Below are 27,243 nucleotides of genomic sequence, written 5' to 3'. Positions count from 1 at the left end.
AGGATTTAGATAAAAAGATGGGACCTGGTGTAAATAATACTGCAAAGTTATTTCTGTCATTATAAAACATAAATGCTGCTGATGTTTGTGCTGTTATCACAATTAAGTATTTCCTTCTATGCTTTTTGGGTGGATTTTGAAAGAAAGCTGAAGACTGTGGAAGAAAAAAATAAGTGGCCTTGTAAGACAACTTATGAAGTGCCTTCTCTGCTTCAGAGCACATCAGGAGAGAAAAGCCCTGAGAAATTAAAGCATGGTGGTAGTTGGCTGAGAACCAGCTGGAGCTGCAACTTCCAGGGGTTATAAAATGTAACCCAGCATCAACAGGCATTTTAACTGATGTTGTTACATTCAAACTTGAGTAAGTCCTTCTAAAAAGGGAGATAAACAAAACAAGATTCTTGGTCTTAATTTAATGTAAGTTATGTAAGCAAGATTTAGATTTTAGCACAGAAACACCCAAAGATCCTGATTTCAAACACAGGAAATGTGATTTATAAAAGAAAAGATTAAAATTGAGCTTATTAAGCAAGAAGGAGAAGCCAATTTTCCAAAAGCTAATTTTCACTTTGAAGTTCTGGATAAAAAAAAAGAACCAACAATCACTCCCTCCTCTGTCATCAACACACTAACCCACAACATTCCTGGACATTTATATTCTGCTTCTTCCCCATTTACCTGGATATATTTGACACTTGTGTGCATAGTTTACTTTTCTGATTTCATTTTTCCAACAATTCATAGAATCATAGAATCAATCGAGTTGGAAAAGACCTCTGAGATTGTCAAGTCCAACCCTTGAATTCTGAAGAAAAACATGGAAAACTATCCACATAAATACCACTGGCTGAAGACATGAAAATAATTTCAAATAAGTTGATTCAAAGTAACTAATATTTGCAAATTATGGATTGCTCTCCTTTACAGGAGTTGCTTTCACAACCACCTTTGAAATTCTATTATTATAAATACTCAGTAGACTTTGGTAAGAGCAAATCAATGTATTAATCTTAAATGAGACAATTCCAGCAGTGAACAGGCAACACTCACCAGAATTCCACTGACCAGAGCCACTTCAAACATTGTAGGTCCCAGATTAAACACTAAAGCACTGAGGACAAAACTGATGCCCCTCGTGCCTCTGTCGATGGTTTTTGACAGAGCTCCTGTTTGCCTGCTCAGATGGAAGGCCAAGTCCAGGTTGTGAAGGTGCAGGAAAACATTCTTGGCGATCCTCCGGATGGAATTTTGAGCTACTTTCCCAAATACTGCATTTCTTGCTTCATTAAACAATGCTGCCCCCGCTCTTGAGATACCATCTAAAAAAGGATGAAAAACTTTACAAAATGAAAATAATTATATTTTCAACTTCCCTTCATGCATGAAATTACACTAGACTCATTCTTTATATATTTTCAACATTCCTAGTTCAAAGGTAATTTATACTTAATTGGTCCAAGCTTTATGCAATTTTTCATTTACAAACCATTGTGTGCACATTTAAATCAGTTTCTTTTGCAGCTGGTTATGAGAAAGGGTAGGATTTTTAATCAAGAATAATTTCTGTAAGCATTATTTCATTTTTTAATTGGAATACCAGAAGCAAGGTCAGAGAATATTGGGAAGAGACATCAAGAAAGTAACTATGAAATAGTTATGATGCTGTGAGGGCTGGAGCCCCTCTGCTCTGGAGCCAGGCTGGGAGAGCTGGGGGGGTCACCTGGAGAAGAGAAGGCTCCAGGGAGACCTGAGAGCCCCTTCCAGGGCCTAAAGGGGTTCCAGGAGAGCTGGAGAGGCATCTGGGACAAGGGATGGAGGGACAGGACAAGGGGCAATGGGTTTCCACTGCCAGAGGGCAGGGATAGATGGGATATTGGGAAGGAATTCTTGGCTGTGAGGGTGGGGAGGCCCTGGCACAGGTTGCCCAGAGAAGCTGTGACTGCCCTATCCTTGGGAGTGTTCAAAGTCAGGGTGGAGGGGCTTGGAGCAACCTGGGCTAGTGGGAGGTGTCCCTGCCCATGGCAGGGGGTGGAACGAGATGAGTTTTAAGGTCCCTTCCAACCAAACTGTTCTGTGATGCCATGAAATAACCACCCACTGTGCTCAGCAGTGCAAGGGGCAGAAGCTCTGCTGTTCCCTCCCTTCCTGAAGGATATTAACACATTCCCAGCTTTGGGAATGCCACTCACAGCCCACGAGAACAGCAGTTGCCAGGGTTGCCACAGTGCTCGGTGCATCGCCGAGGTTCAGCACGTCCCCAGATACCTGGTTCAGGTTGTCCACTGCATATTTAAACATGAAGGGAACCAATATATTCATGGCCTGAAAGCATGAGAACACCAATTAGTCCATATGCATTAAAACACCTCTATGTCCATGACCATTGTTTGTGAAATTGCTATATTGTTATATTCAGTCCTTAAACACTTACCGCAGGTAAATGGCTCTTTACTTCAAGCACAGTATTCTCCACACTGTTAAACCTTTACTGCTGGGACTGCAGGGTTAGTTTGTGTCTCTCACTGTCTCCTTTTAAGTATCGATTTCTACCCTAAACAAACTGTACACTGCAAAGGCCCTGAACTGGGGCTGAGCTCTCAGGACAGCAGGGCAGGCCCAGGAGATGAATCAAGCAGCAGACACTGCATGACACACACTCACAGTGCTACTAAATTATGTCGTCATTAAAGGCTGTTTGCTCTTTGTGGTGCTGACAATATTCAGTATGAACAACTCCTGTTACAAAGAAAACCACTCACCCACACATTGCTACCACGGGGTCATCAAGGTGTGTTAAACCAGAGCTCCAGTGAAGTCAAAGAAAATAAGCTGAGCCATCCTTTGTTTCCCTGACTGTTAATACCACCTTAGAATTAAATAATGCTTTCCATTTGCAACATCACTATAAACATTATCTGCATCAAGCCTGGGGTTTGGCACAGCAGCACAAAAGACTTTCTGTACAGTCTACAAGAAACCCCAAATTGCTTTAAAAATAGGAGCTTTCAAACAAAATCCCAAAGTCACATCCACAGCTTGTCACTGCACATCTCTGGAGGAGCAGCAAACCCCAAATACATCTCCTCTAACAAGGGTCCCCCCTGCTTGTAAAACCCCAAACAGCTGGATATGTGAACATGCCAACTTTAGGATTTTTTTATTTGCATGATGTAGCACAAGAAGATATTGAAAACCTTATAGAAAACAAAATTCTCAAGTCTTGTATATGTTCCATTGTTACATCACTAATTCATACCAATAAGATAATTTGCTGACAAACTTCATAGAATTAATTAGAATTCCTTAATTCCAACTGCTTCTAACTGTCAAGATTTGAAAATATGGACACAAGTTTTTTAGCAGTTGAACAAGTCTGTTATGACCTACAATTTTACCATCATGTCAGATGTTTAAACACTTTACAGTAAGTTAACATTTTTAAAGCTGGGGGATTTTTTTCAGTATTTGGAAAAAATTCTGGGTAGATGATAAATTGTTTTACATGAGAAGAAACAAAAACACAAAGCAGATTGAGACAGATATTTCTGCTCTCTCCACCAAATGTTTTGGATATCCACTTAGATCTCAACTGTATTTAGGGACATCTGTCAGAGCTGAAAGCCCAGGAAAAAACCTGCACATTACCTCGATAAAACTAGGTTTTGAGAGACAAGAGTGCTAGTATCCAGTATCCAATATTCCCAGTATTACAAATTATGGCAAATAGTAGAAGACAGAACTTCACCATGGGGAGTAACTGGAGTTTTGACAATATTTTTATAAACTATAGGATGAAAGAAAAAAAAAGTTAATTTTTGGAATCTGTACTGTTAATTTTTTTTAGACAGTGTTTCAGGCAAAAGATTTAAATGCAAATGAGAAAGGAATCCATTTTCTCCTTTTCCCTTGTGGCTCTCCTATGAAATACAGTAAAAAAACCACCTCCAAATTCTCAATACAGCATAATCTAGACTACTCCTGAGAGGAGACAGATGAGATCTGAGGGCATGTAGGTGAGGTTATTGCTGGATAGTTTGTGACTGAAAAGAGAAACAGCTGAAAGATCAGGTCCCACCTCAAACACATCCTTCTGAAATGTACCCAGGGCAGCCTGAGAGTCCTTCAGAACAGCTCCACTTTTAATAGACTGGAATTGTGGAAGTCTCAAATGCCCCCTCCCTTCCCCAGTATAAACAAAAACCCCACTTCAGAGTTACAGAACTCCATTTTGGGGTGGCATTTTGTTCTTAATAAAGATGAATCTACTACCATGTGTGTTTCAGTGACAACCAACATGACAAAGTACAGGTTTTCCTGGGAGAGACTTCTCAGGAGAAAATAAGAATATTGTAATGCAGACTGTCTTGATTTGCTGCTGATTCTCACAAATCTCTCTGCAGGGATTTTATTCTTCACTAGACTACACTACAGGTAGTTTTGAAATAGAACTACAGATATATTTTAAAGTCCATTTAAAGAGAAGAGATGTACTCTTTAAACTGCTGTTCTCCACTCACAATTAATTTAACCAGTAACAGCCTACAATTTTGCAGAAACGTCTTCTTTTACATGAATATAATTCTTCCCAGTAGAGTTTTAAATGAAATTTAAAGCCTGGTCTCAGGTTATAGTTGTTCTGACTCCTGGAGGGTAAAGCTTGAATAAGAACAAGGCAGCATGGTATTGCATTTCATTAGCAATCAAGACAGTCTGCTTTCCAGTAATTTAAAAAAGAAAAAAGTTAATCTTACAAAGTTTATAGCAAGAGATGAGAGGCCATTATTAGAAACAGGCCTTTCCTACTCAATTTGTTAAGTCAATGAAATCACGTTCACAGTAATGGAAACAAAATTTCATCCTTCTGCATAAATTCACATTTCTCTCTTTAGATTTGCTGGCACAGAACAAAAAGCTTTAAGCACACCTTGGTAGACTATGAAAATCTACCATGAAAAACAATTGTCTTACACAATGTATCTATACAGGCATCCCTCCTCTGCCTAATGCCTGAAAGCTTGATAACAATTCCCATTAAAGAGACTCTTTTAATATGAATTTGTACATTTTCTATTCCTGGGTTTGAATTAATAGCTAATCCTTGCCTGAATTTATTGGAAAGCAAATACAGCACCCATGAAGTCATCCCAACTCAACTGCCCACATTTAACAGCACGTTGCACTGTAATGAATCATGCTTAAATGAGTTCAAACATTTTCCTTAATGACTGCACTGTTTTAAGTTGACAATGCAATATCATCTCTACTCCCCCATGGGACTACACTACTTTTAAGGCAAACAGCCTTATCTTTCATTTTGCTCTTCCCAGTGTTTCTTGTTTAATAAAGATGATGAATTAGTGACAGGCTGAGCCCCAACAAGATAAAACTGGTACACAGTGAACTCTTCTTCTGCCAATAATTCAATGAGAAACGTTGACATGAAGATGACTGAATTTATCTCTGGACCAATATAAAGGTACACATCCAGCTACTCCATTTGGGAAAGTACAAACAGAAACCTCCCCACTCCTTGTGGAGCAGAGGCTGCTAAAGCAGCTGCAAAATGTGGTCCAGATGAGGGAAGAAGCACCTGGCTTCAGGGCTTCTTCAAATTTAAATGACCTGAACTATATTTTTTCCAGTAAGAAAAACCTCCAATTTTAAATACTTGTCACCTGAAACATCTCGAAAAGCTAAAGGTTAATTTCAATTATCTAACTCCACCTGAGTTCCCAGAAAGGGCTCAAACACCCAGATCCCAGTACAAGCTTCACTGATCAGACAGATTTTGTTATCTTCGCACACAGTCTAAATTTGCAATTCAACCCTTGTGTCCTGCCTCCTCAGCCAAGCCATTCCTGCTCCTGAATTAGCAGTCAGGAGAAATGCAGATAGTCTGAAAGACTTCTCTGGCTCATGAATAACACAAGCCTGGTCTGTGACCACGAGGCCAAAAACCACTCCAGGCTGACAGGGGTGACAAGTGATTTTGTCATACTCATGTGTTTAATCCAGCTCCTCAGCAGCCACAGCTTGTGCCACTTCTCCTTGTGGCACAGAAGAATAAGGGATGAAACAGAAAAGTAAGGAAGCATTTGCTATGCATACCTCAGTAGAGAAGACAAAACATGGGAGAGAGAAGGTGGAAAAAGACAAATGAGATCTACTGAACGTGAGCAGGCTAATTCTGGTGTCTGACAACACAGACACTGCCTTGTGTACTCATCTCACCTGCCTTCCTCCGGCATCTTTCAGATCACACACACGTCTACAGAGGCCATAAATATTTAAGGTAAAAATTTAAAGCGTGTCATAATAATACAACAAATCTTCCAAGGAAAAAAAGACCTCACTAGCCCCAGAGCAGACTCCATCCTGTCATAAAAAGCCAGACTAACAGCTGGCTTTGAAGGCTCACAATCCCACCAGCGGTTACGTGGAGACAAAAAGGAACCAAAAATCACAAGCATTTGCTCAATGACAGGCAACTGGGCCACACAAAGGGAGTCAAGACAGATTGTAACTGCAGGCTCTGCAGTAGTACCTGCACACAAACTAGCTTTTGTTTGGAAAGTGAATTTTACTGAACTGGAAGATTTAAAGAGACAAATTATTTCTCCAGCAGCAGGAAAAGGAGGAATGATCTCCAGCTGTTTTGTGGGTAAGTAACCAAATCAAACTGGGTGTGAACTCCCAGTATTTTTCCTGTGGCTGAGAATTTTATAACCTACCTGTCCTCTTTTATTCCTCTGGAGTTTTCTTAGAATAAAATTGAGGCCACCCTACAGCTTCTGTCTTTTAACTGGAAACCTAACTTTATCAATACAGAGGTGTAAACCCTCACCAAAGTCTTCTGCCAAACTAAAAGGCTTACAGAAGCATTTCTTCCTCGGGGAGGTGACTGGTAGAGCCATCATGATCACCCAGTTCGCTATGATGCCCCCTCAGGAGCACCAGCCTTTAGAACAAATTCTTCAGATAAAGGATTCACTTTGTTCCACAGTGAACAAAGAAACGCAGTGAGGAGAAAAACATGCTGGTGTTCTTGTGTTGACACAATTAAATTGCAGAGAAACTTTAACAAACTGCTTGTGTGGTCTATGCAGTACATCGTAATTAACCTCACAAGCAGCCAGAACAAAGGGCTCCCAAACGGCACAAGGAGTAAACTTCACAGAATTACACACGGGCCAGGAAAGCGACAGGTAAACTACTTTGTACTTCGTTTTCCCTAGGACAAAGTGACCTTTTGTTTGCTCTGGAAGAGCAGCAGATGTTCAGGGCTCAAAGACATGCCAGACTTACCTCAGCTCTGTAACAAACTACTGCACATTAGTTATGTCACAATAACTACACGCACACTTAGCACATGTAAAGTCTGAAGCAATTTAAGAGAAGTTCTTTCCACAAAGTAAGAGTACAGCTCAGGAGATGAAGGGTAACTTCTCAAATTGCAGATATTCAACCACAGCTTTGCAATGACAGAACAAAACAAAGATCAGGAGCAAAGGGCAGATGGAAGACATCCATGAAATTTTTTACTCCAGCCAGTTATAATCTGTATTTTCCACAGAGAGCTTGCTATATGTTTTCCCAATGAGATCCTTGTTTGCCAAAACAAACATTCTCAGAAAACACTTTGGCTTTAACAAGCATCTCCTAAAACCTGGGCAAAGCTCAACAGGTTTTCTGCTTGGCTTCTGGGAATCTGCTCTGGACATCAGAGCTTCCAGGCTGCCTTGTACAAACCTGAAGTGGGAAACTTAAGAGAATACTTAAGAGATCCAAACATTCAGTTACTTCCCCAAAGGGTAATTAAGTGCCTGATTTTTTGGTGGGGGAAACACCTCTATCTCCCAGTAGAAATACAATAACTCTGTTTTACACCAAATACAGAGTTCTTTACAGGCATTCTGGTCATCGATTTTGTTTTCATAACACCCCAGAAAGCTTCTTGAAACATTAATAGACTTCTTAAAGGCAAGGTACACTGCTGCCACATGCAGGATTAGATGCTGGATTCATGGTCTCCATCATATTCATATAACACTATAAATTAGGGAAGGGGGAAGAAGAAAAAAGTACTTCAAACGTTTAGAAATTGCCTTCAGTTTATTATTATTAACATTACTAATAAGAGGCTTTAAAAGGAGCTAGAAGAATTTTCATATCCACCTGGTAAATCTACATTACAAAACCTCAAGGCATCTGCATTTTGAGCAGTTTCCCCAAGAGTTTTTAACTCTTTAAGGAAAAGCACTGCTGTGTATTTTGCACAGGACACAAAAAGGGGGGAAGTTTACTTGCACAGACCTGCCATATTCTGCATGTCATCACCTGCAGTATCAGCAACGTCCTGAACAGCAGCACAACCCAAAATATCTCCTGTGGACAGTACCCACGAGTACCTGAGAGATAAACAGCTCTTGAGAAAGAGCTGCAGACCACAAGACTGGACCTTCCTCTCCAGCTCAAAAAAAGGAGCACATTTCTCTCCCAAGCACTCCTCTTTTAACACTCACAATAGCTGAAATTTGTTTCTTCTCTCTTTTCATAACATGGCAATGGTGCTGAGTGCTCAGAAGTTGCCAGTGCCACGAGCTAAGTGCTACACCTCCTTGCCAAGCTGACTTACTTTGGCTCAGCAAGCCACTACCATTAGCTCTATGTTTAGTAAAAACTGCCATACTTAGAAGCAACCATTTGAGCCTGTATGTCTCAATGGAATTCACACAATTTTCTCCCAGTATTTTACAATCAAATATTTATTTTTTTTTTTTACCGCAAGAATTTTTTTTTGCACGAAGTTAACATCTGCACTTCTGAACTATTTTAAAGGGTTTGCACAAAACTTGAAATATATCCTCCATTAATGTGCAGAAAGCTTTTACATGCCAAATTCTTTATAAGAACAAATGAACACTAATTTTGTTGCAGGCAAGAGTATAGGAGATCCTTTCACACAATGAAGTACAGGTAAGAGCAACCCTCCATTTCGTAATCAAGGCTACATGAAAAATCACTTGAATGAAAGCATGGTTCTTAAATACACAAAATTAGTTACACAGTTTCTTTCTTATTAAAAACAATAAAATTGCACTGTCATCTCATAGAGAAATATCAAAGGACTGGAGCTCAAATCTCCTTTCCATAGGAAAAGCAAGAGCTGTGAGTAGGTACCACCACATTTTTCAAGTTCAGGGTTGAGAATGGATGCAGAGCCTTGAAGAAATCCTGTTTGACACATCCAGCATCACACAAGAAGGTCTGTAGGCAACCTTTAACTCAATTTCCCATAATCTCTGAGGTAAATGATTCACAGAATCACAGAATGTGCTCAGCTGGAAGGGACCCACAAGGATCATCCAGTCCAACTCCTGGTCCTGCACAGGCCCATCCCCAAGAGTGCCTCAGAGGATCATCCAAACCCTCCTGGAGCCTTGGGGCTGTGCCCACTGCCCTGGGGATCCTGGTCAGTGCCCAATCAGCCTCTGGGGGAAGAACCTTTTCCTGAGATCTAACTTAATCAGCAATGGAAAACCCTGGGCTAACCTAATGGAACAGAAATAAACCAATGGAAATAAAAATTCTGGCTGTCATCATCATCATCTCCCTAAACACACATCACCTGCAGACACACCCTGTCCAAAAATCCAAGCTATTATTTTTATTACTATACGCACCCTGCGCGGGAAAGGGACATCTTAAGAGTGTAAATCCCTTACACAATAAAAAAGCCAATTATCCCTTGTGCAGCTGAGAAGTACCCCTGGCAGTGAAGGTGTGTGTCCCTGCCTGAGCAGTACCCTGGCAGTGAAGGGGTGTGTCCCCACCTGAGCAGTACCCTGGCAGTGAAGGGGTGTGTCCCTGCCTGAGCAGTACCCTGGCAGTGAAGGGGTGTGTCCCCACCTGAGCAGTACCCTGGCAGTGAAGGGGTGTGTCCCCAGCTGAGCAGTACCCCTGGCAGTGAAGGGGTGTGTCCCTACCTGAGCAGTACCCTGGCAGTGAAGGGGTGTGTCCCCACCTGAGCAGTACCCCTGGCAGTGAAGGGGTGTGTCTTTACCTGAGCAGTACCCTGGCAGTGAAGGGGTGTGTCTTTACCTGAGCAGTACCCTGGCAGTGAAGGGGTGTGTCTTTACCTGAGCAGTACCCCTGGCAGTGAAGGGGTGTGTCTTTACCTGAGCAGTACCCTGGCAGTGAAGGGGTGTGTCCCCACCTGAGCAGTACCCTGGCAGTGAAGGGGTGTGTCCCCACCTGAGCAGTACCCTGGCAGTGAAGGGGTGTGTCCCCACCTGAGCAGTACCCCTGGCAGTGAAGGGGTGTGTCCCTACCTGAGCAGTACCCTGGCAGTGAAGGGGTGTGTCCCCACCTGAGCAGTACCCTGGCAGTGAAGGGGTGTGTCCCCACCTGAGCAGTACCCTGGCAGTGAAGGGGTGTGTCTTTACCTGAGCAGTACCCCTGGCAGTGAAGGGGTGTGTCTTTACCTGAGCAGTACCCTGGCAGTGAAGGGGTGTGTCCCCACCTGAGCAGTACCCCTGGCAGTGAAGGGGTGTGTCCCTACCTGAGCAGTACCCTGGCAGTGAAGGGGTGTGTCCCCACCTGAGCAGTACCCTGGCAGTGAAGGGGTGTGTCCCCACCTGAGCAGTACCCCTGGCAGTGAAGGGGTGTGTCCCTACCTGAGCAGTACCCCTGGCAGTGAAGGGGTGTCCCTACCCGAGCAGTACCCTGGCAGTGAAGGGGTGTGTCCCTACCCGAGCAGTACCCTGGCAGTGACGGGGTGTGTCCCCACCTGAGCAGTACCCTGGCAGTGAAGGGGTGTGTCCCTGCCTAAGCAGTACCCTGGCAGTGACGGGTGTGTCCCTACCTGAGCAGTACCCTGGCAGTGAAGGGGTGTGTCCCTACCTTGGAGCAGTACCCTGGCAGTGAAGGGGTGTGTCCCTACCTGAGCAGTACCCCTGGCAGTGAAGGGGTGTGTCTTTACCTGAGCAGTACCCTGGCAGTGAAGGGGTGTCCCTACCCGAGCAGTACCCTGGCAGTGACGGGTGTGTCCCTACCTTGGCGCTGGCCAGGAAGCCCAGCGACAGCGCGACCCTGGCGCGCAGGTCCGGCCGGTCCCGGGGCCACACGTACGACAGCATCGCCCTGATGATCTTCTTGGCATCGATCTCCCTCAGCTGTGGGCAAGAGCAAAGGCACTGCATTAGAGACACTCCTCAGCAAGCAAAGCAGCAGCAGAAATGAGAATGAATTTTATACATTTAGATCACTTCTGTATTTTATTTGATAGGCAACAGACACTTCACAGTGTTTGAGAGCAGGACTGCCCATTAAAAGTTCAAGCTGTTTGTATGTTTATATCCATGACACGCTGCTAAAGCTCATGAGTTGTTCCTAATTCACGTGTTCTGGAACTGGAATACAGAGAGAGCCACAATTCACCACACTGAAATACTTCACAGAGCAAATAAACCCACCTTCTTTATCTTCTCAAGATTTCTGTATGAAATGCAAGGGCTTGTTGGTACTTCTTTTTGAAAGATGTTTTAAAATAGCTTAGAAACAACATGAGGGAAATGCAAAAAAGAAAAAAAATTAATGAAGCAACAGAAAAACCTAAGGCAAGAAGGAAGTGTGAAAGGTCTACAAGAAACCTAAGTAGTATGGAGAACATTCCCTGATGTTGGGTAATCAGCCTTCTGGAGGCAGGTGATGGACATGGCCATATGTTGGCTTCACTGATTACATCCATTTTAACTGAATTCTTCAGTTCTCCTCCAAACCTCAAACTTTGCTCTAAAGATGACAATCCAGTTAACAAGTCATCTGGAAAAATATTACTTTTTTGGTTTGGGTTGAAGTTGTGCTTTGGTTGTTGTATTTTTTTTTGCTGTTGTTGTGTTTGGTTGTTGTATTTTTTTACAGAAATGTAAAGGCTATTTTCCAGATGGATTCGGTATCACTGACACTTAAGATATATTCCACTAAACTCATGAGCTAAATTCTCTGAAGCCTAAACCACGTTTCCTAATCAAGAATAAGAGAACATGAAGCAACAAAGCACAAGTATCAGCAACTTGCTTTTCTGGGTTGGCTGCACTGGAGTTAACTTGAAAAGAAATAAGGGTTATCTAAAACTGAAGGGAGGGCAGCAAGGGCTGCTAGCTAATCTCTCCATTTCAGGCAATACTTTATAGTTGAGGGGAGAGATGGGAAACAAAAAGTTAGTGCACTCCTTTTAAAAATGACTCTTCATGATGGAAGTCACTACAAAGCGGGACTCTTAGAATGTATCTTAATTCTTGAGGATAAACTGAACTAGAATAGAAATACTCTGTTAAGGTGTGAATAAGCAAGAAAGGAGAGGTCTGTTAAAAGGCAAAACTGATGAGGCAACCAGGGAAGCCAATCCTATAAATACAAGCTTTTAAAAAGCACCAGGAAATTCATCTCAATGTTTCTAGTCACAGCTTCAAAGACCAAAAGTGGCATTTTGTCAACAACTGCAAATGTACTGGAGGATTCCACAGGATAAGCACATTGCAAACGACTGTTAGAGAATTGATATATGGAGGATTTGCAAGTGGAGAGAGGATGTGAAAGTGTTTCTGTGGTGTCCTACCCACTCAGGAGATGGAGGTATCTGCTGCAGCATACACACGAATCTTTCCATGTGAGCCAAGGATATGCATAAAAAGCAGTTCAAACATTTGGAAAATACCTTTCATCACCACTTACAGGTTAAAAGGAAGTTAAAAAAAATTGATATTACATTAACACAAAAGATACTGCTGCAATCAGAGCAGTTCTAATTATATGTTGCTATTGGCTAGGCAGACTTTGCACAGAAAAGCTATTAAAAGGAACAAAATACACTGGCTGCAAACAAGGACTCTATTTCTTTTTTCATGGCTCTAAACGGTGACAGAAGTAAAACTGTTCAGAAAAAAGTCAGAAGGCAGCCAGTCATTTGCCAAAGGCCTTGCAAAGGAACAAGAAGAAATATCAAAGGATGCAAAATGCACACATATTACATCAAAGTTTACCATGAAATAAATGTTACTGTTGTACAGAAACATGAGTTAAAAATTGTTTAAATATGCAAGTGGCAACATTAAGAATTAAAATGAGCAATCTGTTCAATGGACTCAGGCCCTTTTTTGATTCTCTGAGGTATATAAGAAGGTTAAGAGATGCATTTATTTTACCTCCTTTTAAATGGTAGTAATGTTTTACATTTCCTTTCAAGGTCTATTTCTACAGAAATGGAAGGAGTGGAAGAAAAGGTATTATAAATCTAATACAGCAGGGAGCAAAGAAGAAAAGTCTTTTCCTCTCTTTGAATGCAGCATGTTTTCAAAACGTTACCAAATATTGAAAACTATTTGCAAAAGAAAGAGCACTGAACACCTTGCTGTCCCCTCTACCCATCCCATGCAGTTTCTGGACCTTTTGAAACACCTAAAGAGGGGGGGAAAAAAGAAGGTCATAATTCCTCTTCCCAGTCTCCAAGGTTACTGAGCATTGCAAAGCATTCCCTGGGCTGGTCCCATCACTGTGTGGATAAAGCCTGTGCCAGAGGTGTGGTGGAAGGAAATGGCAGTTTGACTTGCATTTAAGCTTCACTGCTGATGAAGGACAGCCCCAGTTGTGGCTCCCATGTGCTCACTCTGTATTTCCCAGCACGAGCTGCACCCGTTATTCTCTCAAGCACTAACAGATGTCTCCTGCCCTGCTTTCTCCTCTCTTTCCAGCATTCCACTGGACCATCCCAGCCCACTTCTCACCACCTCTGGAGCCATGAAACACCTCGAGGAACTGACTCAGTGCATGAACCTGGCAGAAAACTCTTTGGGTGCTTGTTGCATGGTTTTGTCCCAGTAAAGATTCAGATAAACCTTCAAATTCAGCACCATGAGGAAAAACAAGCCAAGAGCAGAATTTTGTTATAGCAGGAGGCACTAGCATTGCTTCAGTCCAGGGCCTGCAGCTTGCTGGGAGAGAAGCAGCACTAGTTGTCTGGTTCCCAGCATTTGGGCAGTTATTGTTCAGCTCCATCACTTCACGCTGGTCACTGTCTGACCACACCGTGACCTACGGAGCACCACATCGAGGGGAGGGAGGATTCTTATTTCACTTGCTTTATCAGCTTAAATAAATGTCAAACCAGGGCCTGAGTTTTCTTCCAAACTTTGGGTGAAAAGGCACTTAGTCTTCTGTCTTTGTGCTATCCCTCCCCTCCACAGAAAGCAAGTGATAACTAAAAATTAAAGAGCAGGGAGTGAAATGGTGGTAGGGGAAGGTAAGTTATCAGGGCTCCATCCTCATTACCAGTCTTTCCATAAGAAAGGAATGTATGTCTGCTTGGCATCATGCCAAGCAGCACAGTTTTCATTCCTCTCCATTCTGTGTACAAAAGACTAACACACAAAAAAACCCCAAAGCTGGTAAAGAACAGTACTGGTTTCAGTTTCAGTACTCAGCACATCAGCCACTGCTGCAGTCAAAGTTGTTTTGCAAAAACAGAGAGATGTGTAAACTTCTCTCCTAGTTACACGTGAGATAAAGGAAATGTGCCCTTCACTCTGTGTCTATCCTCAGTATTCAGTTCTGTACCCCTGAAGCTGCTATAAAAGGGGCAATTTAAAAATATCACTCCCAAAGTCAGATTCCAAATGAACAGGCTGCTGGTTTGTCAAAAAAAGTTTGGAATAGAGAAAGCTGTAATACAGCTGGCATGTGTATCACCTGCAGTTCTCCTAAAAGCATAATCCTAGGGGGAAAATGGGTAAATTGGGTGTCAGTATTTTTATGCACTGAATACAAGTACATGTATACATGAAACATAAGAACTGCACTTGGAATATCATATTTCCTTCCTTTCATATTTGCTGAGAAGCTCCTGGCATCTGCACACAATGTTACTTTGTTTTTTTTTTTCACTCTTCACACATTTTACAACTTCTACAACTCCTGCTGTTTTCTCCTGGACAATCCTAACAGATATTTGTTTAGTCGGACAGCAGCCTTAACTGGCAATGTCCTGTATTAACCATGCTTTATTGGAATAAAAAAACTCAGGGAATTGCTTTACACAGGAATAGCTGCAAGTAATGAGTGAAGGGAGAATGCCACTGGAATATTTACATTGTCTAGTAAACTAAAAAAATATCATCTGGCATCAAAATTTCTGGATAATGTATTCCTAGTGAGTTTTAAAGTTAAGGAACATCCAACATTCCTTAAGGCTACTAGTGTTTTGGTGAAGAGAACTTTCCATTTCCTTTCTGAGCAGAGAAAACCCTGAAATTTAAATGTCAAAGAGAGAAGGATAATCTGCTAGGTTTGAAGTCTGTTTTTCCTAGGAAGTCTCTGAAAAGAGCCTATACCTGTTGCAAGTAGGGTCTCAAAATGAGTCTAAAGTTAATGTTACATGCAGAGCCAGCGTACCACTGACTGGAGATGGCCAATTATTCCATTTCCCCCTGTGCCTCATGCAGAAAAGATCACAGATGTTTGCCAAAACAAGCTGGCTACACTTCAGGTTATGGAATTCCCTCTTACTATGAAACATACACCTCTCCTAACTTCTGCCTGTAACACAGACAGGTTGGAATTCAATGAAGGGACAACTCTCAGATGAAAATTTAAGAGGAAAATTTAGGTGTAACTTTTCAGTTACTCTGCAAATGAGGCTGTAGGAAAGGCATCCTCAGAGCACTTAAACATCAGCAAAGTAGCCCTGAAAGACTCTGCACGGGAGGACTGTTTGTCATCAATGTGGTCCTCACTAATTTTAGGAAGATCCCACCCGAGTTTGAACAAGTTACACCCGTCACACAGAATCGTTCTGCAAATACACAAAGCACCAGAAATAAGTTTGCCCAGGAAATGAGAAGATCAAAGCTACGTAAACACAAGAGCTTTGCATTGGCAATTTTAGTCATGCAGTTGATCCTGTGTTGTTCTAACCCAAAACTGCCTCTAACTGGAATCATTTGGGCTAATAAGAGAGAGTTCTCCTTACATACCACCATCCTTACTTTAACATGTGCTTCCTGAATAGAAATACAGTCAAAATATAACAGATGCATTAATATTAAATCCAAGTAAAAATATACACAGTTCAATTACTTCTCTCCCCTCCTACAGCAAGTGTGATTTTACCAAGTGGTGCATCAACTTAAACCCACAAACTGATTTCTACTATCCTGAATGTCAAGGATAGTAGAACGTCCAGGTGAGCAAACCACAGTAAATTATTGGAACATAGTTTCCATCAAAAGAATTTTACATAACACAGGCCAATCTCAAAGGGGTGTGTAACATTAAATTGTATTTTTAATAAAACAAATGAAGCCCTTGAACAGTTATTACAAACATTTGGTGATTTAAGAGTTAGCAAGTCTACATCGACAATTAAACTGTATCTACTCCACTACACTACTCACATATCTACCAACAGTTTTGCACAAATTGTTGCTGATAACATTTTTTATTTTAAAAGCAATAGTAATGAAGCCATGTTTTACCCCTTCCTTTGGATCTGTGTGAAGCCCTCCACCTGCATGGCCATGCCAACACATCCTCTTCTCTATCAGTTGCCACCTTGGCAGGATCTGGGTGAAAAGGAAGAGTCAATTTGCAAGAACCTCAGGAAACAGGCACATAAAAGCCAACAGAAAGAGCAACTACTGACCTGTTTTCCCTCCCCCATCCTCCACCTGGATCAGCTTGCTTTAGTCAAAGATTTTTCCTCTCTCTAAAAACCCTGCCTTGCTCAAGAAAACAATAACAAGAAAGGGACTATAACTCTGGCAGCAAAGAGCACGTTCCAAGCAGGCAGGAGGTAAGAACAGATCCTTAAATAGTTCAGTTAAAAAGACACCTAAAAATTGAAAACACACTGAAAAACACAGAAAAAAACCTTGGAGTTTTGGGGGATAACCATGCTGAGGCACATTAATATGTAAAGTGGAACACATTTCAGCAATAATACTCTTTCCATGTACATAAGAGTAACTTTACTTGCGGGCAAAATAAATAAGATAAATCCACTTTACACTCTCTTTCCCACCAGGATGGGAATGGCCTATTGGTGCCATAAGTCAGGTATAAATTACCCCAGCCCAGAGCCCCTGTTGCAATCTATGTACAGGGGCAGTTTGGAAAAGAACCTGCTTGTTAAATGCCCACTTCTCTCAGCACATGGTCAAGACTCCTCTGAGAAAAGTTCTGAATTTATTCACACACATAGATCAGGCATTTCTCCAAGTTCAATTTCCAAGTGCCTGCCACAAACAATGGATGTGTTAAAGCTTTTCAAAAAGTAATCTGCATTTTGTTTAAAAGATTTGTTACATGTTCACAGTTTTCAGGTTCAAGTTACACAAAAGCTCCTTGGGAATCCCCTTTGATGTATGTTGGCTGATCAAAATCAAATCAATCACATCAAAATCAAAATGTCACTTTTCACATTTTAAAGAAAAAAATTATAAAAAATAATCTAAGTAGATTTTATGCTTTGAAGCCCGAATGATCCTCAAAAGATTTTAGCTGCTTAAGTCAGTTCTGTGATAACCAGTGAATGGTCATTATTTTATAATTAAAAAACAAAAAGAAAAGCAAAATAAATAAATTTCTTAGCTTCATTATGTGTCATAATTATACCATGAACAGGAAAAATTACACCTTCCATATGTTTACACTAGTTTTAAGGCAAGTAGACCTCCCAGGAGTAAAAGCCTGATATTCAATAATGAGAATATTCTACAACCTAAGCAGAATTTTAAAGTAATAAGGCCTTACACACTCAAGGAAAACTCACAATCTCCTGTGCCTGGGTATTCCTTACCTGGGTATTTTCCATGCTTGACAACATGAATCTAAGTATCAACACACAAGACCTGCATTTTTAGGGACTCTTCTTTGAAAGTTACTGTAATATCATTAGTTTCTAAAGATTCAGAAAGACTTTTAGGGGCAGAAACATAACTTGCCATTTAATCTGCTGCACTTCAGAACCATAAATAGTGAAATTAATAAAAAAAACCACAAAACTAGCAGATTAAACTGAAAGATGCTCCAAGGGCTTAAGTTTCCTCTGACCTGCAAGTAGGAAGAACCAATTGTACCCACCTCTGAAGGCTCCAGTAATGGCCTTGAGTAATCCCCTGCCAGGCCGTGCCACGATCTTTGCCTGCAAATGGGTGGAATCTACAGAACAAAAAGGGAGAAAAAGAAGTGAAAATGGAGTCATGCAGAACATGCATTTCACAGTCAGAGAATATTCATCTGGTTCGTGTAAACAAGCATAACATGAAAAGAAGGCAGATGGCTTTGGTTTTTAACAACTGACCACAGAAAAAGCAAACTAGTGGGGAGCATCTGTAAAACAAACTCCATTCACCCATTAAAATGCTCAGTGACAATGAGCCTTTCCCTTCCCTGAATCCACACTCCCATCAGACTCTTTTTCTTTTGTACCATGAAAGCCCAAAGTTTTCCCTTTCGTCTCATTTTCATTTTCCCCCAGGTCGTCTTCTGACTTCTTCCAAACAGTCTTTTCTTCCATTTTTCATCATGAAATGTTACTTTTATGCTTAGAGTTCTGCCATTCCCAATTCCTCTTAGCTCAGCTCATGCCATGCTTGTCTCCACTAGGCAAATCAAAGCTACAGCTCTGGGCTGGGAAACACTGGGACTGTCAGAAACTGGAGCAGGGTTGGCACCAAGTTTTAGGTTATTAGGACACAAGATACCCATTATTCACAGATCTGCCAACCTTAAGAGACTGCTGGCACCAACTGTGCCATGCTCTACACATTACCTTGCAAAGCAATCCATGTTGCAAAGGACCATTTATTCTCCTCAGATGGACTAACTGGCATTGCTTCCCTGGTGGCAAGACACAGGGAGCTCTCTTCAGGTCAGCACTGATGGTGCCACATCATCTTTGACACATTCAATAGTACATCTTTTACTGTTCTGTTACAATATTAACCATCCACTATGTAACAATCACCACTGCAGAGTAAAACAGACACATGGTGCTCATGAGCCCACAGCAAAGCACCAAGGGTAAAAAGGGGAAAAAAAGAACTTGGTCACAAAAAAGCATTTTTAACCTTGACAAACAGCAGCACTGGCATCTATTTGATCTCTTGCCTTAAACATTCCTTTCTTCTTATCTTAAGACATATATCCTAAGTTACAATTTTAAAGAAAATTAAAACCATTCCTGCATAAGTCACCACATGTGATCTGCTTGCTCCAAACAATTCCATTATATGGCATTATATACAGAGGAAAAGCGAACATCCCAATTACATGTTTTGCCCTTAGCAGAGTTAACTGGGCTGGGTGAACTGTCCTGATGCTCCCAAGAGCTGGGTAAAATGAAGGAGCAGCATTTCTAAAGCACTTCATTGTAGATACACTCATAACTTTACAGCTTTGTGTCAGCTCAGAGGATTCCATCTAAACCAAGGCACCCTCCACAGGAACAGTGACAGTGCCATAAACAGAAAATATCATAGAAAAATTATAATGCTCCAAAAGTTATTGGAAAGAAGCTAATTACTGTCCTTCTAGAGTTTACTCATAGGATATCATAAAAACATTTTACTAATAATTCATATCCTTTGACCTCAAAGTTCTCCAGGTTCCCTTCCAACTGAAGTATGAGGCAAACAACATCACAGAAACAATTTGTACTGAAACACCAGCAGATCTGGTCTCAAATCCTGCTTTAGAAAAACAGCCCAATTCCTTGACTGAAACTATGAACTGCCATTGGGTTAAGAGATGAATACAGCAAAAGAATTAAAAGATTTGCACAAGATACACAGGAAAACTTGTTCTTATTTGCAAACTTGAGCCTGGAAGACTGGAGGTTTCAATTCTCTCCCATCTCCTGCTAAAAATCAAATCTGAGTGAAGAAATAAAGAATTAAACAAGGTGAACAACTGACTTCACTGATAATCCCTCTGCCCATCAGAGTATTGACAGCAAAACTGCTCAGAGGAGTGGGGCTGAAGCTTTCCCTACCACTCTCCACACATTCTGCAGGAAGACGACTCCACTCTCCTCACTGTTTTTTTCCCAAGAGATTTAAGACTACAAAGAAAAGCCATACTTGAATCTTATCATAACAGATCAAAGAAGCAGGTTATTTCTTTAAAGGAGCAGGAGAGAGTCCTGCTTATTTCTGCATTTCTGAAATTATGCGGGAAACTTGAATCCTGGCATTTCCTAACTTTTGAATGCCTGACTCTGCCACTATTATGCCCTTTTAATGCATTTTTGGACATGATTCTATAAACTCTAAAGAATGAAACAGATGTCTAGTACTAACTGCCCATAAAAGTCATGTTGCTAATGTCATGACTGTGAGTAGCAGCTTAAATACTACAAATGCAAACATGCAACAGGGATAAAACACATTTGCACAAGGTCAAATCCACACTTAAAAGGTTCCCTCTGGAATATGATATGTACTGTTCCAGGCATGCTGCACTCATCTGATGGGGACTGGTTGTTTTAAACTAACTGTAACATCAAACACAACTGAAGGTGGGATCCAAGTACCCGTGCAGTGTTCAAGTCCCACAGTTAATTTTGCTGAGTTTGCAAGGCAAGAAAAGAAATTGTGAGTAGGAAACAATGGAGGAAAATGAGAGAGAAGGTGAAAATATTCTGGTATAAATCTAGACTAAACTGTCACCAATATGAACAGTATAAACTTAACTGGAGCTACATTTAACAATGGCCAGTGTGCCATTGCTCTGTATGCTGGGATGAACGTGCACAGAGCAAAGGAAAACAAGGAGATGAACAAAAAGATACCTTAAGGAATTTCCCCCACAACACCTTCTAATATACCCTCACATTTGGTAAACACTTCTCAGGGGCAGAACAGAAAACCCAGAGAGCACCTCAGTCCCCCAGTGCAGGGAGTGCAGCTCAGCCTGTGCCCCCGTGTTCCCCAAATGACTTCCAGATCGAGATCCGTATTTCCCTCTGTTCTAGTTCAGAGAATCACAGAACACTTGTGGCTGGAAGGGCCTTTAAAGCCCATCTCATTCCATCCCCTGCCATGGGCAGGAACATCTTCCACTATCCCAGGCTGCTCCAAGCCCCAACCTGGCCTTGGACACTTGCAGGGATGGGCCATCCTCCCTCAGAGCAATTTTAGATGTCCATTTTTCCAGGCAGATATATGGGACTGCTGATCTGCTCAGCAGCAATACTTCCTCTATAAAGGGATTTTAAAATTCAAGGAGTTTCAAATACAGGTATCTGTCAGTGAAGGCTGCTGACTACCAGAGACACAATTTATAGTTCCCAGGCATTGTGCTGTTCAACTGCACCTTCGAAGTCTAGAGAAGAGAACTTAGCAACACATACCAACACATGAAATCTCTGGACAATAAACATCAGTATAATTTTACAGAACAGACCAGGCTTTGGGTAAAAATAAATAAATAAAAAAACTAGGCAAAATATAAATAAAATTAACAGAAATACCTGAAACTTCTCTTAGAACCCCTTCCAGAGCAAGGGATATTATTAAGTTATGCAGAAGAACACACTTTTTATCACTGGCAGCTGGAAGGGCAAGATAATGCAAAGAAAAAAAAAAGTTTCTTCTACTTAATTTGTCACAGGATTTTTTTTTTTTAACCGTTACAATAGTTTATACAGCCCTGCTTTCTATCAGTGCCAAAGTTCTCCCTGAAACTCCTCAGTGTATTTCTTCACTTATAAAGATTCCTAGCAAAATAATTATCCTTAGTTTAAGGGTGTTGGACCTTTCCAGTCAAATGCTATTTTCTTTCCATTTAGGTCATTTAAATTCATTTAACTAATTTTTAGATTCATTTAATTGCCATATTTAGACTGAACAGAACCTGCCATTGCTTTTATTTTGGATACAGGCAAACTGTTCTACAAAAAAAAAAAAACAAACAAGAAAACCCCCACAAGCTTCCTAGGAAAAAAAACCTCCAGCAGTTGTTTGGTTACTTATCATACTTCACCAAGCCAAGGTGCCAGTTCCCTACTCAGCACAGACCCCAAATTCAACATACAAGTTTTGACAGGATGAACCTCTGCCTACTCCAACCACAGGAGGGGGACCCAAAGGAGCTGTGGCTATGGAAATACAAACTGATCTCAACATAAAGAAATGAAGTCGGATCACAGGCCCACAATATTTATGACACCTGTCTTTGCCCTCCATAAATTTAGCTGTTTTACTCTTCAGGATACAAAAAGTTACAAAACTGCAATCAAAAGTACTGAAAAACGTAAGTGTGAGGGAAGATGTGGATCTGTGATGCAACTGCACCCAAACAACTGCTATACTTGACTCTCATGGCACTAAGTGCCATAGAAAATACAATTAAGCTTACAATTAATTATAAGCTTAAAAAACGCTACAAGGAGACAGGGGATCAAATACCACATGGATGCAAAGCAGAGTAAAAGGATCACAGGCAAGTCTTTAAAATTATCTTTGTCAAAAAGAATGGTTGGCAACTTTGCTCTTATGGTCTTATTTCACCAGAGTTCTTCCTGCCTTTAATCCTCATGAGTTCAGCTATGGCTGTGCTGTTTACCAGTCTGAGCTGTAAAATGCACTGCTCCTGACACAGTTCTGTTGTCCCAAACCTCTGCCATTTGTGCAGTTACACCAATGAAAGCCCGGCTGTGGTTGCAGAGCTGATTTTACTCCCAGCAGTGAGAAGCACTGGTGTAACCCTGTCACATTAGGGGTGCCCTCCCAGGAAGGTCCTTCCTATTTAGGAACACTTCAGGGAAGACATGCCATTAGAGCCAACTCTCTGCATTCCACAAGTGGTTGGGCCCTGCCAGTGTCCCATCCCATGGGAGATTAAAATGCTGGATCAGGAGCACTTATGTCACATTTACTGCCCCTGGAAATACTGGACGAACCAGTGCAAACTCTAACCCGTATCTGACACCTACAACACAGCCAGGAAGGTAACAGAGGGGAAGAGCTTTCCCCCACACTCAAATATACACACTAAGATGTGTCTCCACATGGGAGCCTGGAGGCTTTCACCACAGCACCTGCTCTAACACACTGCTTTCATCACCTCGTTCCCACTGACTGTGAAACACACAGCTTGGGACCATTGTAATCAAGACTAAGTTGCTTTAAATGCAAGCCCAGGTGTGTTTCTTCAATTTTTTTAATATATAGAAAAGCTTTCAGAACAAGTCCATTGAAAATATTGACAGTTCCCATTAGTGTATGAGCATAGCAAAATAATCAAACAACTGAAACTAAACCAGGATGCACATACTTGCTTCCAGAAGGTTTTTTTAACTGCTGAATTACCTAATTTATAAAAATCAACGGCTAATCACTCTGAAATACAACTGCTGAAGTGCCTGGCCAACTTCTCAGAGTCACTTCCCTTTGAGCAGGCACAGTATTTCTTGAACTAGCTGAAAAATGAGAAGAGGAAACTGAAATTGCAGGACAACACAGCAATTTTAATTAAATGTTTAAAAAATCATGTCCCAAAATTTTGAAGGACATTATAACCAAAAATCCAGAACGCTTAGGTTTCTGCCTCCTGCTAGGTAAGAGTCAAATACTCTTGAACTTCCATAAAATGTGTTGCCTATTTCTCATAACATGGCTATTTTTATTTAACAAAATATAAGACCTTGCTCCTGCACTTAATAAATTGTAATTTTCAGTCAAATAGAGCTTGATACAGAAGTGAAAATTCATCACCAGACCATAAAAAAATGCATTCATTGACCATTTTTTCTAACAAAAAAATGCCTAGAAACTAAAAGGCCAGAGAGATGAGCATATATATATATTCCACAAACATAGCCTTGGTTTTCTAGATCAGAAAATGTAGTGCAAATCCACATTTAGTGACATGTGGCAATTAAAACTGATCAGCAAGGACTGGCATTCCCAACATGAAAATAAAAACATTCAAAAGGAAACCAGGAATATAATTAATGCTTCTATTCATCACCATGATAACGCTGCTATTTGTTCACTCACAGCTGAAATGGGTTTCCAGGAACAGGGACAATACTGAGTGTTCAGGCATATTTTAATGTATGCAAATACATGGGTTAAATATTTGATATGCATCAACATTAACTCTCGCCTTCTTGTCTTGGTCGATCTCAAAACTAAACCCCCCTCAAATTTATCACTTCAGCCCTGCCCATCTCATCTACCAAACAACATGAAGTTGACTGTAGTCTCTGGCAGAATTCTGCCTGTCAGGGAAAACTAATCAAGGTGACAAAGAAAAGCTACTCATAAACAGTGATAATGTGAGGAATACAAAAGGTAAAAGGTTATTATGGGACAGAAATCAGAGCTATCTGAAATCTTATGGAAAGTCTTTGGGATAAGTTCATTCCCTCTACCTTTGGGATACACTTCCTCATTTGCTTTGAAAAATGCCTGACTTACACAGCTCGAAATATGTGCTCAATTCTTTACTACTAACAAAAAATTCATCCCCTGGGACATGTTACAGCCCGCCCAGCTGACAGAGAGCATTCCAACTCCAACTCCCTTTCCCTACAGAGCGGCAAAATCAGCCGCCAGCACAAGTATTCCCTATGCACATATCCTGCATCTGATCACAGACACTGGGGTTTCTAATGCTCGTCCTTAAAGAGCCCCCGCAGGGCCTCCCGGGGCCCGCCCGGGCGGGGGGCGCCGGCTCCGGGCAGGCAAGGACGGACCGGGCCGTGCTCGCAGGGCGCGGGGGCAGCGCCGCGGGGACCGGCGGCCCCTCAGAGACCGCCTCTGACCCTCCCTCAGTGACGGCCCCTCAGAGACCGCCTCTGACCCTCCCTCAAGACCGCCCCTCAGAGACCACCTCTGACCCTCCCTCAATGACCCCCCTCAGAGACCACCTCTGACCCTCCTCAGTGACGGCCCCTCAGAGACCACCTTCTGACCCTCCCCTCAATGACCGCGCCCCTCAGAGGACCACCTCTGACCCTCCCTCAGTGACGGCCCCTCAGAGACCGCCGCTCAGGGACCGCCCCTCACCCTTCCTTCAGTGACCACCCCCGCCCGGCCCTCCCCGGCGCCCCCACGCACCTGTCCGCCCGCCGGGGTGGCGCGGGCCCACCGCCCGGTCCCCGCTATCGCCCCGGCGGCGCAGGCGGCGGCGGCGGCGGGCGGCGGCCGCAGCAGGCCAGGGCGAGCAGCAGCCGCGCTTGCGGGAGGCGGCGGCCACCAGGCCCCGCGGTGCCCCCAGCACCCGCCATCTTGCGAGGGCCGGGGCGCAGGGCATTGTGGGGCGGCGGCGGACCCGCGGCAGGGAAGGGCGGGCCCGGCCGCCGTGGAGGGAAGGCGCGGGCGGGGGCGCCAGGGCCGGGTGGGGCTGGGCAGTGTCGTGGGGCATCGCGCTCCTTCCCGGGCAGTGCCGGGACCGCTCGCGGTCCTGCGGCAGCGCCTCTTGGCTCCCGCCCGCGGGGGGGCCGCTTGGTCTGGCCGCGTGGGCAGCGGTGGAGAGGGAGCGCGAGCGCTGAGGCTGCCCTGAGCCCCCGCCACGGCGCCCTGAGGGGAGCGGTCCTCAGCCCTACCATGGTGCCCAGAGAGGGGCTGCCCTCAGCCGTGCGTGGTGCCCCGCAGTGAGCTGCCCTCAGCCCTGCCATGGCACCCTGAGGGGCACAGACACCTCCCTGCCGAGCCGGGAACAGCCAGGCCCTCCCGAGCCATCTCTCCCTCAGGAGGGTTTGTGTTCTGACTGCGCAAATAAAATCCCCCTCTTTGAGAAACTGGACTGCGGAAACGCGGGGCCTTCAGCCCAAAGCAAGCGTCGCTCATGTCGGTCCTTGGCTCCGCCGGTACTTCACACAGGTGCTCCTTCCCTCCGCGCGGCTGGACACCGGCATGGCTGCAGACAGGAGAGGTGCCCAGCTGGCACACACGTCCCTGGCCGCGGACTTTGGGCCCCCGCGCAGTTTCCTGGGCCGGGGCGCAGGCGAGCCCCGCCCGCAGCGCCGTGAGGGAGCACCGGCCGGAGGGGAAGGTGGACACGGCACGTGGGGTGGCAGTTCTCTGCATCCCGTCTGCACCGACCTCATCCTGCATTCCACACCCTTCCCCGGGCTAAGAACCACAATAACACAGCAAGCATATGGTTCCTAATTAAACGCCGATTTAGGGAGATAGAGCTGTGCATGGAATACGTTTACGGTGGCCTATATACTCCCATCCGACTGGCATGCAGAGCCGGGAGGAGGCTGGAACTCTGTGTGGCATTTCTAATCACATAAAGATTTCTTCAAAGCTACCAGAGCTTGACTACGGATGCTCTTGCCTTGAGGGAGAGTTGTAAGCTCGTTTGCAAGGGAGAAAGATATACAGACAGACAGACAGAAAGGAAGAGGACAATTGGCTTAAAGTCAATTTTTAATGAGGCAGGATTTCTCTAGCCTGTGCTTTGATACTCAACTTTGCTTCTGACCAGGATCCACTTCAAACGACAGAGGCGATATTTCTCTGGCACTAATCTAATTCTTCATCCTAATTGCATTTGGCAGAGCTGGGTCTGAACAGTGCCGCCTTGTGGCATCGTTCAGAGCGATAAACAGGAATTCTGGGCTGCCATACATCTGCTTCCTTCAGCATGCTCTGCTCAACATGGGAGTTTGACCAGGCAAAGGGGGATAATCGTGGCACTGTCTGGGGCAGCCTGAAAAGACAGCCTGGCCAGCACGGCAGCATCTCTTGAGAGATTTCAAATGTCTCTGCCATTTCTCCACATGCATTGCTATGCCTTCATGCACACAGAGTTTGTATGCACATACAGTGCTTTCTGGATCGATCCGACCTGCAGCACAGGCTCTCAGTTCAGCCCTGTGCTATGTGTGCATTATTCCCACCATCTGAAGCTCTCTGGACACGAGCTACATGGAGTATCCTGCATGTGGATAACAGAACCCTGAGCTGTGGTATGGCAGGATCTGACAGAGCTCCAATGCCTCTAACAGAGATGTGCAAATCTCCTGACAAACATATATTGTCAAACTTCCCAACACCTTCCTGAGACAGCTGTATCATCATGGCCTTGTCATTCAACAGTGAGAGACAATATCCAATGGCTGTGTGGCATTGGATGGAAAATGTTATAATTAATAATGCTCATAGTCCATTATCATGGTCTGAGCAAAAAAATCAGCTTTGGCATTTCCATTTTCTGTGCTAATATGTA

General features: G+C 43.1%; 1 protein-coding gene across 1 annotated transcript in view; it reads right to left on the bottom strand.

Annotated features, from left to right (window-relative positions):
• ABCB7 (ATP binding cassette subfamily B member 7) overlaps positions 1-25,428 on the bottom strand; it is a 42,299-nt gene extending 16,871 nt beyond the window's left edge. The window contains 7 exon segments of the mRNA XM_018083233.3: positions 1,051-1,319; positions 2,190-2,322; positions 11,055-11,174; positions 16,530-16,616; positions 18,136-18,213; positions 25,122-25,236; positions 25,238-25,428. Coding sequence (XP_017938722.2) covers positions 1,051-1,319; positions 2,190-2,322; positions 11,055-11,174; positions 16,530-16,616; positions 18,136-18,213; positions 25,122-25,236; positions 25,238-25,428 — 993 coding nt within the window.
• Positions 25,429-27,243: the final 1,815 nt, after the last annotated feature.

The sequence above is a fragment of the Manacus vitellinus genome, unplaced genomic scaffold (genome assembly GCF_001715985.3).
Source record: "Manacus vitellinus isolate BGI_N305 unplaced genomic scaffold, ASM171598v3 scaffold_62_pilon, whole genome shotgun sequence".
In the NCBI taxonomy this organism is placed as follows: Eukaryota; Metazoa; Chordata; class Aves; order Passeriformes; family Pipridae; genus Manacus; species Manacus vitellinus.
Note: the sequence above shows the minus strand (reverse complement) of the source record. Positions and strands in the feature narration are given on the sequence as shown.